Genomic DNA, 16,339 nt, shown 5'->3' with positions numbered 1-16,339 from the left:
TAAAACTTCTTCGGCGGTATTAATTTTACAATTTGCACAGATGTTTTAATAATTATTGTTACAATTCCATGATATAAACTAATGTATGTATCTACGTATAGGTTCCTTAGGCCTATATTGTACATTTTACAAATAAATGGTTCAACCATTACATTCTGTTATTTCTGCATTTTAATGTTAAAGCTTATGGGCTTGTTTAGTAAATGAATTGTCTAACAAAAAAGTTCCTTTCACTCAGTGAAGTTCGTATCGTACCTATTTATGAAAAATAAAATGACAAAAAAACACATACTCCAAAGTTACGTGTCCGTCAGGATGGCTGGACTGGATTGTTCCGATTTTAAATATCAAAAGGGAGAGGCAATCAAAATCAAGCTACAGGAAGCAGAACGGCCAGACGCGATTTTATTTCTTTAAATGCCATGTACACGTTATTTATGTGCGTCTTTCGGCAACGGCTATCTTATAATCAGTGTTGGGCATTAATCAATTAAATTTCAATCAATAATTCAATCAGATTAAAAAATCAATTCAATTGAAATCAATTGCAATTAAATCAATTGCGACGCGTCGCAATTGATTTTAATTGCAATTGATTTTAATTGCTATTGATTTGAATTGCAATTGATTTCAATTGAATTGATTTTAATTGCAATTAAAATCAATTCCGGCCGGTTGGGGGGGGCCCGGTAAGGGGCCAGTTAAGGGGCCTGTTGGCACACAACCGGGCCTCCCAACCGGGGCCCCCGTAACCAACGCCCTAACTCATATGCCCTAAAAATTTATCATAATTGTCAGTTTTAACTGTTAATCAAAAAGATTGAAAATTGATTAATTGTTAATTGTAGATATTTGCGATTAACGATTGATCAATTGTTAGTTGCGAGAACCGCAATTAACAATTGATTAATTGTTAATTGCGGTTCTCGCAACTAACAATTGATCAATCGTTAATTGCTGGTTCGCAATTGACAATTAATTAATTGTCAATCTTTAATTGCCAGAACAATTAAATTTTGCCCAACACCGCTTATAATAATGGAGAGCCAATTATAGGTCCTCACCGATAGACACACATTAAGTAAATGAGCAGTACATTATAACTATATAGCTATACTACATACATTTTCGCAAAATTTAGTAATTACCTACTCATCAAAAAACAAACTACGATTATGACGTTTCACCGATGCAACACTAGTGTTACTAACATTGACTTACAATTATATGGACGTCGGGTCCGCGCTAAAAAGTGTCCGAACTTATAGAGCGTTAAAATCGTATACAGAACGTCATTCACGCTTTAGTCTTCGTTTGTTCGACTGACAGCGAAGCCCTCTATTCCCACCTGTTCTGTTGAGTAGTTCTGTCGGCAGAACTGCCAGCAAAATTAGACAGTACTGCGATGACATTACAATTTAAATTCAACGTTTTAGCTTTTTCATATTCCTTTACATGTCCCTACGTTTAAATAGGTTAACTTGGGACATTTTTTCGTGGTTTTTGTATTAGACCCGTCGTCCATTTATTTGTAAGTCAATGGTTACTAAATAAAAAGTATTTTTGCTAGAAATAGCTTGGAGGCGCCGGGTACCTCTCGCATGCTAAGCGAGCGCTCTACCATCTGAGCAACCCCCGGTTAAAAACTTTGCAAAATTTGTCACTCGTTACTGCGCTACTGTGAGTCGCTTATACAATCGCAATACGCGTGCGTTAACCGCGGAGGACGGTTGTAGGTTTTGTTATCTCGTCGCATACCTTCTAGATTCATTAGCGAAGTAGAATATCTTCTGCATTGTACATATTAAAATAATGTCCTGATTCGCGTCCATTGCTATTTATTTTCTTTGAAAACTATTTAATTAAGGAAAAAATGATAATTTTATTTAGTAAGGATAGTGTTCAGAAAAAGCGTACCATTAAGAATGGTCTCGTTAGTAGTAGATCTCGTTATTCTTACATGTAATAATCTCAGTACAGAGTATTAAAAAAAACCGACCTGAAGTGATTCATCCCCTAGTTTACCACCCCTAGAGGCCGAATATTTTCTCTCAAATTTAAATCGGTCCATTTCTAAGGTACCCTATTTCCAACAAAAAAGAAGCATCAAAATTGGTTCACAAATGGCGGAGTTATCGCGTAACATACATACAAAAAAAACATACAGTCGAATAGAGAACCTCCTCCTTTTTGAAGTCGGTTAAAAAGAGAGAAAAGGTCAATATCAAACCTGCTTGGTTATTACTCGCACGTAAGAGATATAGTATAGTATAGCGGCGACCGCCCCGTTACTACGCCTTCATGTATATTAATGGCGAACCTGAATTCTATTTACTAGCCAACAATATTTAAATTCCTCTGAATAATATAACCGCCGCAGACTTCGCTCGACGACCGCGCGATCTCTGCGCGGGTCGCTGCGTAGACCAAATTCAAGCCGGGATGCTCATTTAAGTTAAAACGTAAAAACTAACCAAATCTTAGAGGATAACCAAATAGACGTTTTTTGGCATGACAGTTAGTTCCACGCGATGGCAACGCGGATTCGGCTTTTCGACCGCGCGGACTCAGCTCGGCGACCACGCGGGGTGAGCGTGATGAAATTCGTGTCGAATAAATGCGCCCTTAAGTTAACAATTAAAATGAACATTTCTAGGATAAAACTGTTACACATTATTAAATTTCATTTTTCGTTTATAATAACCTTAGAGCATATAGGACGAGAGGCGCTATTGACGTTATTTCTCGAACAAAACTTTCTGCCACTTTTTGAGAGGCGGGGACAATAAAAACCTAAATACCCGAATAAATACCCATCGGGTGGATTAAATGGGAATATTCCCGGCGAACCTGGATGAGATTGGCACGGGATCGTGGGGAGTGGCACAGAAACTTAGAGGCCTATGCCCAGCACTGGGTGAAGTCAGGCTGTATATGATGATGATTCCCGGATATTTTCCCATTTTGGGTATTTACCCGGGTAGAATCCCATCACTAGTCGCGGCACAAGTTACTCTGGTGTTATTTAAACTGCCTCCGTAGCCGAACGGTTACCATACCGGACTGCCACGCAGAGGTCCCCGGGTTCGATTCCCGGGCCGGGAGAAATATTTGTATGGCCTACATTTATTTCTCTCGTGAGTTTGGGTGTAATTTGTGGTTGTCTATGTGTGTGTCCATGGCACCCGCGACACAGGGTTTCCCTAGTGCGGGGCTATGTTGAGTGTGTGCGTTATTATTATTATTATTATTATTATTTCTATAAAGGCATATATAGGTCAACAAGTGTTAAACTGACAAAATACTAGTTAGAATATGGAGTGAAAATAAAGGAAAATATTCACAATACTAAATTATACCATTACTTTAAGACAAGGAAAACGTTGGTTGCCATACATCCAATGACCTTTGCTTAAATCACTTAGGGTCGTATTCTACAACTCTACTATTGAGTAGAATACTCAAGTCAGAACTTGAGTATGATTCAAAGCGCTAGAAATCATACTCAAGACCTTGCCAGTGTCGTATTTCCAGTGCTTGAAATCATACTCAAGTCTGCTCAAGTCAGGATTGCACTGGCAACACAGGCACTGGAAATACGACCCTAATGGCAGGGACTTGAGTATGATTTCGAGTGCTTTAAACCATACTCAAATCTTGACTTGAGCATTGAGTAGAATTCTAGAATACGACCCTGAGAGTCGTATTCTCGAACTCTATTCAATGCTCAAGTCAGGATTGCACTGGCAACACAAGCACTGGAAATACGACCCTAATGGCAGGGACTTGAGTATGATTTCGAGTGCTTGAAATCATACTCAGATCCTGAGTTGAGCATTGAGTAGAGTTCTCGAATACGACCCTCAATGTAGATCTAATCAGGTCCAGCCCTAGAGTACGGAAAAAAATAAAGGAAAGAGGGTCCAGATACTCCAATATGACAGTGGATTTACTTCTTTTCTCTTCTACCTATATACTAATTCTATGCTTCTACCTGACTTGTTCAAAACATATTTTGTCATTCCGATTTTAAAATTATAATCGATCGATTCCATAATAAGTACCAAGCTGGAAGCGCTAGCAGAACATTTGTCAAAATCAGCTGTCAAGTGTCAGTTTGTCAAATTGATTGAACGTTTGTCGCACAATGTATCTTGACTACTATATTTATTGCCATATTCCTTCGAGATGAGCATTAGTACTCCACCACGTCGTTTGTTATCAAGTACAAATAGTTGCTGCTTGATATTATCGTATAGTAATTTTATTGTATGTAACCATGTCGTTATTTTGTATTACAGCTGGTGATAAGTTTGTGCCTGTTACTATCGAGGAAAATGATTTATTTGGTGGAATAACAAAAGTTCTAAAAGTACTGAGACCTTCTTGGCCTCTTGATAACGTTAAATTCAAGGTACGGCGTAAAAATAATCTAATTGAAATTAACTGTTAGGAGCTATGGGCAGTTGGTGTGGTGGTGGGTGGGTACTTATTTTATATAAATTTTCCAGACCTTCACCGATGGAATAACAAATAAATTAGTTGCTTGTCAATTTGGTGAAGATTCAAGCGACGGAGATAATGTTGTGTTGGTACGAATTTATGGAAATAAAACTGATCTACTCATCGACAGAAATGCTGAAATTAGGTGAGATTCTACTATTTTATTGACTAGCTAGCATAAGATGTCACAATATTCATGTTTTAACTGCCTGGAAGGCCTAATGGTTACCATGCTGTTCTTACAGTACAGAGGGCCTGAGTTCGGTTCCCAGGTTGGAATCAATATTTGTATGGCCTACATTTATTTCTTTTGTGAGTTTGGGTGTAATTTCTGGTTGTCTCTGTGTGTCAATGGCACTTGCGGTACAGGACCCATTATGTATGAGTATCAGGTATGAGTGTGTGCATTGTTATTATTATTATATTAATTTGTTCAAATCATTTTAAAGGCAATGGTAGTGATAAATTGTCTTATACTGATACACATACAGAGATATATACATTTCAATATAATATGTAGTTACACTAGCATTCTATATGACAGTAATAAATTGTCACTCATAGTATTTCAAGGAGAATTTGTTTTGAAAGGAAGTGAGCTAGTCTTCAATTGACTACATGAATTGAGGTGCGTCAGAATAAAAAGTGTTAAGTCACATTTAGACTTATTCTTTTTTGTGCCAAAAAGTAGTTTTGTTTTGGTTTCTATGAACATTTTACTCAACCTGAATAGTAACCGCTAAGTCCGCCTTAAATATAGGTTAGGTTAGGTTACAATGCACAGATCTGAACACAATGTTACAAATCCATTCTAAGAGACTAGACAAGATTAGAATTGAAATGTATTAGATTTGTCAGTTTTTGCTCTGAAGCTCCTCAATTAGATGCTCAATAACTTAATACACAGGCATTTAATAATTTTCTTTTGTAGAAACATCAAAATCTTAAATGTATTGGGAATGGCTCCAAAAATTTATGGTGTATTTGAAAATGGACTTGCATATCAGTACTATCCAGGTGTAACTTTGAATCCTGACACTGTGTTAGACATTAAAATATGGCCTTTGGTAGCACAGCAGATGGCTAGAATGCACAAAGTTGAGCTTGGGAAAGAAGTATGTACCTATTCTTTTAACATTATCATAAGATAAAAGGATACATATTTTAACTACCATTTAAACTACATAATTATTATAAACATAGTGTCTGAACAGTGTATGTGTACTTCATATCTGCTTATACTACTACTACTATACTTCATATCTCTTAAGACTTGTATATATGCACTATAGTAAGCACAATGACACAGAGAAGTAAGTAGGTACATTGTTTATGCAGCACATACACATTTATTAACATTTACAATACATTCTATACCATAAACTCTATACCTATAGTTACATAAAAAGTCTTTGAATAGAGCTGGAGGGGTATTTAGATAATGGTGTCTTCTAAGTAAACAAAGATTTTTATTAGTTACCTGCATAAATACAAGTGCTTATCTCTGTTTTGAAATGGCTGTCAGCATTCTTTTTGTAATAGTAGTAGCAGTAGTAAATTTTTACATTTACAAATAAATTTTATGATAACAGAATTTAAAACCTCTTATTGACTATGTTTTTTTATTAATTGTTTTCAAGCTTTTGATTTTCCTTGAATGTATAAATAAATAAAAAATAAAATATAGTAAAAAATACAACTTTTTACAGATAAGAAAGGAACCAATGGTATGGGATAAAATAGAACAATTTTTGAGTTTACTTCCTGAACCTTTTGGTACTGAAGCTAAACAAATAAGGTATGTCTCTGTATATTATGCTAAAAACCGCTTTGATGTTTGCTATTGATGTATTCTTACTAACAAGATATATCTATCAATTTTATATACCTAGCAAGACATTTTGTAAATCTAGCACAAGCAATATGCAAAACTTGAATATGAAAATCTTAATTTTTGGGAAAAGTCAGCTAATTCACAATTATTGTAAATTTCTTTTGATACACAATAAAGTATTCTTACTTCATGCTATAGTAATAATTTTGATTGTGATTTAATTGATTCTCCTGCTGACCCTTTGTAATGTCAGCAATTTTGGCAAAAAAAGTAAACTCAAGAAATAATAACAAGGACATGTTTTTTGTCTATGTCTGTTGTAGATTTTCCAATAGCTTTGGGTCAATAACAAGACTAAGGATAGAGTCAGAGCGCCTAAAATTGCACTTAACCAAAACTGAGAGCCCAATTGTGTTTGCTCACAATGATTTGCTTCTAGGAAACGTCATCTACAATGAACATAAAGGGATTGTACACTTTATTGACTATGAATATGCAACTTACAATTACCAAGCCTTTGATATAGCAAATCATTTCAATGAATTTGTTGGTAAGAACTAACAATAAAAGCGTATATTATAAGTATTTACAAGAAATGACAAGTTAATGAAGAGAGTTCAGTCATATTGTTAAAAATTGTTTCACTAAAATTATATTGAAATAGATTCTAAGTTCAAAGCAAGACTTACCAGTTTGAGAAACCCGGTATTTTCTTTGTTTTTTTTTATATTTTATTGAGGGATAAACAGTTACAGTTATTACAAAAAATATATATTTAAAATTAACAATATATAAACCTATAGTCCCCTAACTGGCAAACTAAGTCAAAGTCAAATAATCATTTATTCCATAGGTAAAATTTTTACACTTGAAAACGTCATTTTTTTAAACTACTGCTCGATCACTATGCTGACCTCCCTTAGAAGAACAAGCAAGGGGCTATGTTGAGTGTGTGCGTTATTAAAAAAAAACTCTAGGGATTGCTCTTTTCAAATAAACTTAAATGCTATAGAATACCTACATTTTGAATCATATTTGTGTGGCATCTTGACTCACGTTGTCTTTCCATATGCTCCGGAATCTTATTGTAAAAACGTATACAGTTCCCCATAAAAGAATCGTTTACCTTATAGTTAAACGAAAACGTGGTACCATGAGTTTGGACTTAGTTCTAAGGTTAATATTATGGATATCTTCTTTCTTAACGAAATTATGTATATTTTTACGGGTATACAAAATATTTGAGTAAATGTACTGAGATGCCACAGTCATGATACTAGTCTCCTTCAACTTTTCTCTGAGAGAAATCCTAAGCGGAACCTACGGTACACAGAACGAATCGCTCGTTTTGCAACACAAATATGGTTTATATATCTGCTGCTTTACCCCACCTGAGAATCCCGTAGGACATTATACTATGGAAGTAACTAAACTAAACTAGTCCAGCAGTAGCAACATCGGTAAGTTCACGTATTCTACGGACTGCGCAGCTCTGCTGCATAAGAGCTTAATCTGATGGCCAAGGAAGATATATTATGTGGAAACCATTGGAGTTTACTATTTAAGGTCACTCCCAAAAAGACAGCTTTATTAACAAGGTCCAACTTTTCTCCATTTATTTCTATGATTGGGCTAGTCGATTTTACATTAGGTAATTCAAATTTAACACACTTTGTCTTCTTGGCATTGAGCAATAAATTGTTAATATTAAACCAATAAAAAAGGGTTTGAAAGGGTATCATAAATATTATCATAGTTAACGTCATGTCTGTCTGATTTAAAAACCAAGGATGTGTCAGCAAACAATACTATTTCGCAAAGATCCTTAACAAAGAATGGTAGATCATTAATATAAATGAATATAATTTTTTACCGGAGAACGCAAAGAAGTCACTCCATGTATGTCTACTTTCTGAATTCTACCGTTAAGATATGACGAGACAAGTTCCAACGCCTTGCCACTTACTCCATAATCTAGCTTCCTAATAAGAGTAATTATGATCCACGCAATCAAATGCCTTTGCGAGCTCACAGAAAACCCCAATAGCAATCTGGCACGTTGTAAGCGCCCGCCGGAGTACCTGGATGGACAGGTGTCACTCCTCCAGCACCGCGCAGCTACCTCAGGAACCGACTCGCAGTTAAGCGGTAGGCCTGTAATTAAAATTAATCGAGAATTTCCTTTCGAATTCTTCCTGTATTTTAGGACTGATATATAAACTTTTCCTATAATTTCAAACTTGTTTTTTAACATCCTGTAGTGCTGTATTTGGATATGACAAACTTTATTCTAATGCGAATATATATTCACATAAATGAGGATTTAAAGAAAACAACGAAACAGTGCATTTCAGTGAAACAGGTTATACAGTTCGGCAACAACTATATACATAGATGTAACAAACGTACACGTACGGTCAAGCTTGACATTTAAGATTTAAATCCAACTCTGTGCCGCTTACGATAAGAACCACAAACATATATCTAGATATATGTTTGTGATAAGAACGGTCCAAAGTACAAAATGTTAAGCTTGACGTGCTCTTGACTGTACAAAGTCCCTGTACCTACTCCCGTTCTCCATCCGACGACATCCGTTCGAAACAATTACTCTCAAATACTCGACCAAATTAAAAGACGTATGAAGCTCCATACTTAACACTGTGGACCCCAGATTTAATATATAATATACGAATACGAAATTATTTTCTTTTTTTTTATTATTTATTTTGGAACAGTCATTACAGTATGAATTAATACAGAAATTTGAACTATACTATAGACAATGAGTACCGAATATTACACTTAAATATTAATGACATGTACTAAAAGGGCTTAAGTATATAAGTAGAATACAAAATAAACGCGTTTTTGAACCAAAAGCGAATAGTTATAACCACGAGTAAGAACCATATGGGTGCTTAGACAAATTACTACTTAGAACTAGACAAAATTAAAACATAACTAATTAACCGGGATGTAAACCGGCTTCAGCATTCATAGACAGTAAATAATTTGTTGTAGATGCTTACCTTAAATCTGTTCAATGAGATACCAAACATATCCGTGTCACAAAATGTATTATTATATAAAGATAACGAACGATGAAAGTAACTGTTTCTCGTATAATTCTTACGGAGTCGTGGTGGTACGAAAATTTTTATTTTACGTTGGGGGCGTGCTGATAAACGAGCTTTATTTATAAAATTAATCTGCAATAACAGAGTCGGTGAATCAACCCTATTGTTAAGTATTTTGTAGAGAAAAGCTATATCAGATTTCTTACAGCGATATTGTAAAGTAAGTAATTTATTACGCCTAAGAGAGTATTCGTATGGTTCAATTGGGCAATTAGTACGAAAATTAAGAATCCATTGGACTCTTTTTATTCGATCGATATTACATTTGTAAAATGGATTGTAGCGGACCTAAATGGGAACCCTGCAGGACACCCGAAGTAATCGGCAGGAATTTAGAACAGTAACCTCTCAAACAGGCCGCCTGACTTCGGTTGCCTATGTATGACTCGACCCATCTGAGCAAACTGCCATGTACACCGATCTTGTTAAACTTTTTTATGAGCAAATCGTGATTAATTTTTTCAAATGCTTTGGAAAAGTCGGTGTACACGACGTCTACCTGTAAGTTATTATCCATAGCGCACAATAAATAATTAGTGAATTGAATCATGTTTGATTCGACACAACGTGACCTCATAAACCCGTGCTGGTTTTCCGAGATAAAATTTTGAACAGAATGGAATAATTGCGCAGTTACAATGTTTTCGAAAATCTTGCCGAGAATGCACAGTTTAGAAATAGGTCGGTACTGGGTGATTTGATCTTTTTGATTATTTTTAGGTATTGGGGTTATGAGAGCCCTCTTTCAGATAGAAGGAAAGACTCCCGTACTCATAGATTGTTTAAAGATACTTGTGACGCGTTTAAATCTGCGGAACATTTCGAAATTATAATTGGGTGAATACCATCTGGTCCGGCTCCTTTGTTAATATTGACGCATTTGAGCTCCTTCAAGATAATACTATCATTTAGTTTTATCGAGTTGATAGCCACTATAGTACTAGAATAGTTAAAGTCAGGGAAGTAATTTTGTTGTGAGAATGACGATACAAATACAGATTGGAAATATTCGTTAAATGCATCGCAAATTGCGCTACCTTCTGACAGAACATTACCATTGTAGACCATGTTTTGAGGGGTCACCAGATTGTTTTTTCGACTTTACATAGGACCAAAAATATTTAGGATTTTTTTTGATTCTTTCCTCACATAATGTATTATAATAAATGTAACACTCCTGTTCCATTTTACGTAACCTTGACCGGAGTTTGGAGAATGTATTGTAATCCCGATTATTACCGTATTTTTTCCACTTTTTGTGAAACTTACGTTTCTCGTTACATAATTTTATAAGTGATTACATAATTTTATGAGGATCTTCGGGTACTAAAGGAAAAGGAGAACATTCAACTTTACAAAACTTGTTACAAAATACAAGGTCCAAGAGTTCACTATTATTGTTGTATATGCAGTTATATTGGGACAATAAAGATAGGCTTAGGAAGTCACTCGTCAAAGATGTTAATAAATCAGTAGGTATTGGCACGAATACACATATTTAGGTTGTCGTCATCATAGTACCAGGTGGCATTAGTTACATTAAAGTCCCCTAAAATAAGAAATACATCGTCCGGGTGAGAATGTATAATATCGCAAGTCCTATCGTAAAACGACGTGAGAAGAGATTCATGGCGCGGGCCGTGCGGTATGTAGGTACATACGATATGGTGATACGTTTGCGTATTAGTGAGACAGCCACCAGCAGCGCTGGCGCCGCGCAGCGGTACGCTCACCCAACCGTCGCGCGTCGTCCGCGGGCGGCGGTGCACACCATGCATGGCGCGCGACAGGACACAGCTCCCGTCGCACCGCCACACTCACCCCACCACCCCGCCCCTTACCGCTAATGCTTGTTCGAAACGGTTGTCAAAGAATTTGGAATTGTAAAAGGAGTTGTTTAACCACGTCTCTGTTATGCAGATAAGGTCATAATTGCTGTTCAAAACATTACTCGGGAATTCATGAGATTTGTGCGCAGGCCCCTAACGTTTTGGTAATAAATAGATATCATTTTAGTCCCGCTATTCATTTGTTTATTTTCAAAAGGTGTACAGGTGTGAAAACATAATTACGATAATGATACATACAAAAAAAGTGCACCACACTCGTTTGCAGTAGGGTAAAGTTCTTACTGTAGCAATTCCTATTGACAAGTACGAATATTTGTAAACAACAAGTACGACACTAACATTTTCGGCACCTCTATGAAATTGCAACGTCCTAAAAAATTTTAAGCATCCCACATAATTAAACTAAAAGATGAAATAAGAATTAACGTTTTACCATGGTGGGTATATAGAAAAACAATTAAACCTTGACATATCTTTGGAATGTATGAATACAAAATTATGGTATGTGTTGTGTAAAAATATCTCAAAAAAACAAAACAAATAGTAAATATAATAAAAAACCCAACAAAATAAACATGCTATTAGTCACTTTATTTTAATAAGATCGGCTTCGCTAGATATTGAAATTGCTTTTGAAGTGTCGCTTTTACGAACAAATATCTTGCAATCGTTTAACCAGATGTATTTGTAACAAGTTTGTAACATAATTCTTTACCAAGCCTGCGCACACGTCCATACAATAATTTATTCTGGGGAGCAATCAGATTTTCTCCTTTTGTGACTGGTAGGTACTCCCGTAATTTCTAAATTGTTAATCCTGCCCTGTTGATCTCTTAGTGACGAAATACTGATTTAATTATATTTTTGTATCAAATAAATGGATTTTATTTGACAAAATATTGTAGCCTTTTCAATTTATGCGTTTTTTAGTTTCTTTTATAATAGGTACCTATTAGCTTCGTCATAAAATGTAAGAACTTCATGTAATATTATTTTTGCAATAGTTTGTAGTAGGTGGGCGTAATATAGGTTTATTATAATTTTAACACATTAATGTCAGTTTAGATATTACGAAATCAGAGTAAATTTGTAAATGAAGAAGACAACCTTATTGATCAGGTCCTGGAGAAATGTAGCTCCAAAGACTTAAGGAGACACGTACTTAATTGGAGTGATAACATCTCTCTCGAAACCTCTCTAATTAAACTATTATCAACTTTAGAAAATATTTTACATTTCGGACTTAGAAAGCGATTGGCCCATTGTCAGCAATGATTGGTTTTCTCTTCGAATTACTTTGTTGGCACACCGCATATTTAATCTTCATGATGCGGCTTCCATTTTAAGAACGAAACCTAAGTATTTATTATCCGGTTTCATTAATTTTAAGCAGTTCAAAATTTTAAATTACTAGCGATAAACGAAGGAAGAGAAATTATATAGTGCGTTTTGGCAATCAAGAGTTAATTAAGGTCGTTTTGGGCATCTCGATTGAAACCATGTCGTGTCTCGTGACCAAAGTAAAACAGGCTAGTATCACTACCATATAACGACTTGTCCTTCGAGTTCGCGTATATTAACTGCCTCCGTGGCCGAACGGTTACCATGCCGGACTGCCACGCAGAGGTCCCAGGTTCGATTCCCGGGCCGGGAGAAATGTTTGTATGGCTTACATTTATTTCTCTCGTGAGTTTGGGTGTAATTTGTGGTTGTCTATGTGTGTGTCCATGGTACCCGCGACACAGGGTTTCCCTAGTGCGGGGCTGTGTTGAGTGTGTGCGTTATTTATTTATTTATTTATTATTTATATATCGCACTGCTAATACAATAGTGTTGTAAGTTAATATATGTGAAATTTAATATTATATCATTATTGAACGTAAAATTTGATTCTCTACAAGTCAAAAAAACCGTCGTTAGAATATTGTAAGAATCTATCAAAATGAGACACACTTTATGTGAGCTAGTTCTGGCCAAAATAGTCCATATTCAAAAATGTGAAATTATTTTTTTTAAATATATTTGAGAAATTGTTTGTGTCTATAATAAACTGTAACATATACATACATTTTAGTGATTTTTTGCGGGAAGTCGTTTTTTATTGATTCTATCTAGCAATAAGGCCATTTGTTGTACCCGTCTTTTGTCTTTGTTTTGTAATGTATTTATCTTGTGTGCAAGAAGGTTACATAGAAGAAATGTTTGCAAAAAAAAATTGTGTTGTGCAATAATGCGGCTATAGTTCCACATTGTGTTTGTCTTATATTATTTTGTATATATATGCATACTCTCTGTTAACTTGTCATGTTAAAGTATACACAAGTAGACATTTTAAAAACCATTATCAGCTATTAATACTATATAATTTTTTTTAGAACTTTTTAATGTTGTCGTTTTCTGCTCCTTAGGGTTGTCAATAGATGACATGGACTATAACCGATACCCCAATAAAGAATTTCAAACAATGTGGATTCAGAAATACTTGGTTGATTACCTTAATGTTGAGAATCCCTCTGATGAGAGTATAGAAAAGCTGTACAGAGAGGTACAACATCATGCACTGGCTTCACACTTTTTGTGGGGTATATGGTCACTTGTACAATATGAACTCTCAAACATAGACTTTGATTTTGGAAGGTAACTTTTCAGTAAGTATCTTAGATTTATTGCTCATTTCACAATATGAAGAATTTGTTATTGCTTTCAGATATGCTGACATCCGATTGAACAGATATTATAAGCTAAAGGACAAAGTCTTTAAGGAATTGAGTTGATATTTATAAAAAAGTAGTTAAACTGTTTTATGATTGTAGCATAACATATTAATTTGTAAATTAAGGAGGTTTTTTTAATTTAAGGAAATCATGTAATCCAAGCAAGTAATAAAAAATATATTATTATTAAAATAAAATGACAGCCACTTTTATTTTCAAGATGACATTAAGATGCTTAGAACTGCGGACACACACATCTATAAACTTTATAAAGAACGTTGGTTATAAGGAATTTTTCTAGATAATATTTAATCATAAAGGAGTAATAAAACAATAGACATAAGAATTAAATTGTCTTGTTTCCTATATACAGAAGAAACTTAACAATAGTACTTCCTGTAGTATTAATTTCATTTGAAAAAATTATTAGTCAAAGTAATGATAAAGTTAGAATTTCATTATAAACATAACATTCAATTGTCAGTACAAAAAATGCTGCTAATGAGCTAAATGTCATCTCGCAGTTCTATTGTAATACTCATTGCAGCTGCAATATATATGTTAGTAAAACATAATACAATTTAGTATTGGTCTGTGGCACTTGGATTCAAACTCGTGTAACAGTTCATCAATATCATTATCTAAATCATCACTCTGCGCCATTTTGGTGACCATGTCACTTATTAAAAACGCCCCAATGGTCGCTTCCTCATGGTTGTCTTGAATATCAATGTTAACCACATGAACAGGTTGATTGAAGACAGACCTCCGTGAACCAAACCATTCAATCACTTGATCATAAACTCGTTCTTCGCAAGTAATAATCACATCAAAGCGCTCAGTAGACACTTGAAACTTTTCAGGACATGGCTTTATCCTTCTATTTCTATCCAACATGTGCAATAACCCATTTTGAGTATAATAAGCTTTATCTTTCTCTAACAAATCATTATAAATATCATCGTATGGGATCCCAAATTCATAACAATTAGGGCGGTCGGCAGACGCACCAGGTAACTTTACCTTTTCACCGGTACCAAACGACTTCACTTTAAAGCCCTTTTTAACGAGGAAAGCGTGCGCTTCCATACTACGGTTCATGTTAGATGAGCAGACAACGGCGATATATAATTCACTCATGATCATGCTTGCTTTATAGTGCGTTTCCGCCGTAGAAACTTCAACGTCATAAGAGTGGCATCGCAGTGACTTTCAAACAATTCGTGGTTTATTACCACAACCTTTATCTTGAAGATGTAAAGTCTTTTTAAATGAACTTATATTTTGTTCCTAAACCTATATTATTTTAGTGCTTTTTGTCCAATTTTAGAATTGACAAATTGCTTCCTACTATCTTTCTAATTTGTGAATTGCTCGTTTCTCTTTCGCTTGTTCTATATGTCACTGTCATTTTTTTTTAATTTATTGCTTAACCTGGATACAAATACCTTTAGTCGAAGACATTTTAACACTAACAAAAAACTTACAACAAATTCAAATTAAGTAATTATTTACATAAATAGGATGTGAATTAAATTTTTTCTACCGTACTTATAATAAACTTATAGAGTGGGATAAAAAACTCATTATTACTAAATAGTAAGTCCTGGGGTGTTACTATGAACTCTTATTACGATTCGGTTTAGGACCTAAAATGAATCGTTGTGAGACAGCGCTACATGAAGTGTATATCACCATCCCGCTTTTACGTGTACGTCTTTCTGTATTTCAGCATACCACTTGCCTTTACTCTGTAAGGTAATGTCCCAGTATTCTTTCCACAGTTTTCTGTCCTTGAAGTATGTATAGAAGTCAGTGAAAGGAATTTGAAGAGTGTTCTCATGGTCTTCGTCGGGGACCGTGTGTATTAAGCTGTCAGCTGTCTCATTTCCATCTATGCCACTGTGTGGGTGAACCCAAACTAGTTCTACTTTAATCCCCTTTTGTTTTAGCTGTGCCATTAAATTAACAATGTTACATAAAAATGGACTTATAAGATGACAAACTAGAAAATAAAAAAGTTAAAACACTTTTGGAATCAGATATTAAAACAATATTTATATTATAATTATTAATACAAAGATCGAACACTCGGTAAAGAAGTGCTTCGATCCGGCCCGATTCGAACCGACAACGTCTTCTAGCTTACCGTCCAGACGCTATACATGTTTTAAAATCTCTGAAGTATATAAATTGTATAAAAGCAAAGAGAGAGTAGCTCCTTGCATTGTTCCCTTATTGGCAGTTTTGGGTCCATGTAGCTTATTATTGTGTTTCGCAAAAACAATTGATTTAAAA

The 16,339-nt window shown here is 34.9% G+C and overlaps 2 protein-coding genes across 2 annotated transcripts; one reads left to right on the top strand and one right to left on the bottom strand.

Moving 5' to 3' along the window:
• Positions 1 to 4,149: 4,149 nt before the first annotated feature.
• LOC113239054 (ethanolamine kinase) lies at positions 4,150 to 14,198 on the top strand. Its single transcript, XM_026475921.1, has 8 exons — positions 4,150 to 4,225; positions 4,302 to 4,414; positions 4,512 to 4,648; positions 5,435 to 5,618; positions 6,213 to 6,301; positions 6,661 to 6,887; positions 13,736 to 13,964; positions 14,035 to 14,198. The coding sequence occupies exons 1-8, from the start codon at positions 4,189 to 4,191 to the stop codon at positions 14,099 to 14,101; spliced, it is 1,083 nt and encodes a 360-aa protein (XP_026331706.1). The 5' UTR covers positions 4,150 to 4,188; the 3' UTR covers positions 14,102 to 14,198.
• Positions 14,199 to 14,332: 134 nt separating this feature from the next.
• Positions 14,333 to 15,392, bottom strand: LOC113239055 (RNA polymerase II subunit A C-terminal domain phosphatase SSU72). The gene has a single exon (XM_026475922.1). The coding sequence runs from the start codon at positions 15,185 to 15,187 to the stop codon at positions 14,603 to 14,605; it is 585 nt and encodes a 194-aa protein (XP_026331707.1). The 5' UTR covers positions 15,188 to 15,392; the 3' UTR covers positions 14,333 to 14,602.
• Between the last annotated feature and the right edge of the window lie 947 nt (positions 15,393 to 16,339).

The sequence above is a fragment of the Hyposmocoma kahamanoa genome, unplaced genomic scaffold (genome assembly GCF_003589595.1).
Source record: "Hyposmocoma kahamanoa isolate Upper Pololo Valley unplaced genomic scaffold, ASM358959v1 99303, whole genome shotgun sequence".
Taxonomy (NCBI): Eukaryota; Metazoa; Arthropoda; class Insecta; order Lepidoptera; family Cosmopterigidae; genus Hyposmocoma; species Hyposmocoma kahamanoa.
The sequence above is the reverse complement of the archived record's forward strand: the minus strand, read 5'-3'. Positions and strand labels throughout refer to the sequence as shown.

What these genes read in the sequence shown, in the direction of transcription:
- LOC113239055 (XM_026475922.1), bottom strand. Translation starts at nt 15,187, where the DNA reads ATGATCATGAGTGAATTATATATCGCCGTTGTCTGCTCATCTAACATG.
- LOC113239054 (XM_026475921.1), top strand. Translation starts at nt 4,189, where the DNA reads ATGAGCATTAGTACTCCACCACGTCGTTTGTTATCAA. An exon ending in AAGTTGAGCTTGGGAAAGAA is followed by an intron (nt 5,619 to 6,212) that starts GTATGTACCTAT and finishes AACTTTTTACAG; the next exon opens with ATAAGAAAGGAACCAATGGT. An exon ending in ATAGACTTTGATTTTGGAAG is followed by an intron (nt 13,965 to 14,034) that starts GTAACTTTTCAG and finishes TATTGCTTTCAG; the next exon opens with ATATGCTGACATCCGATTGA.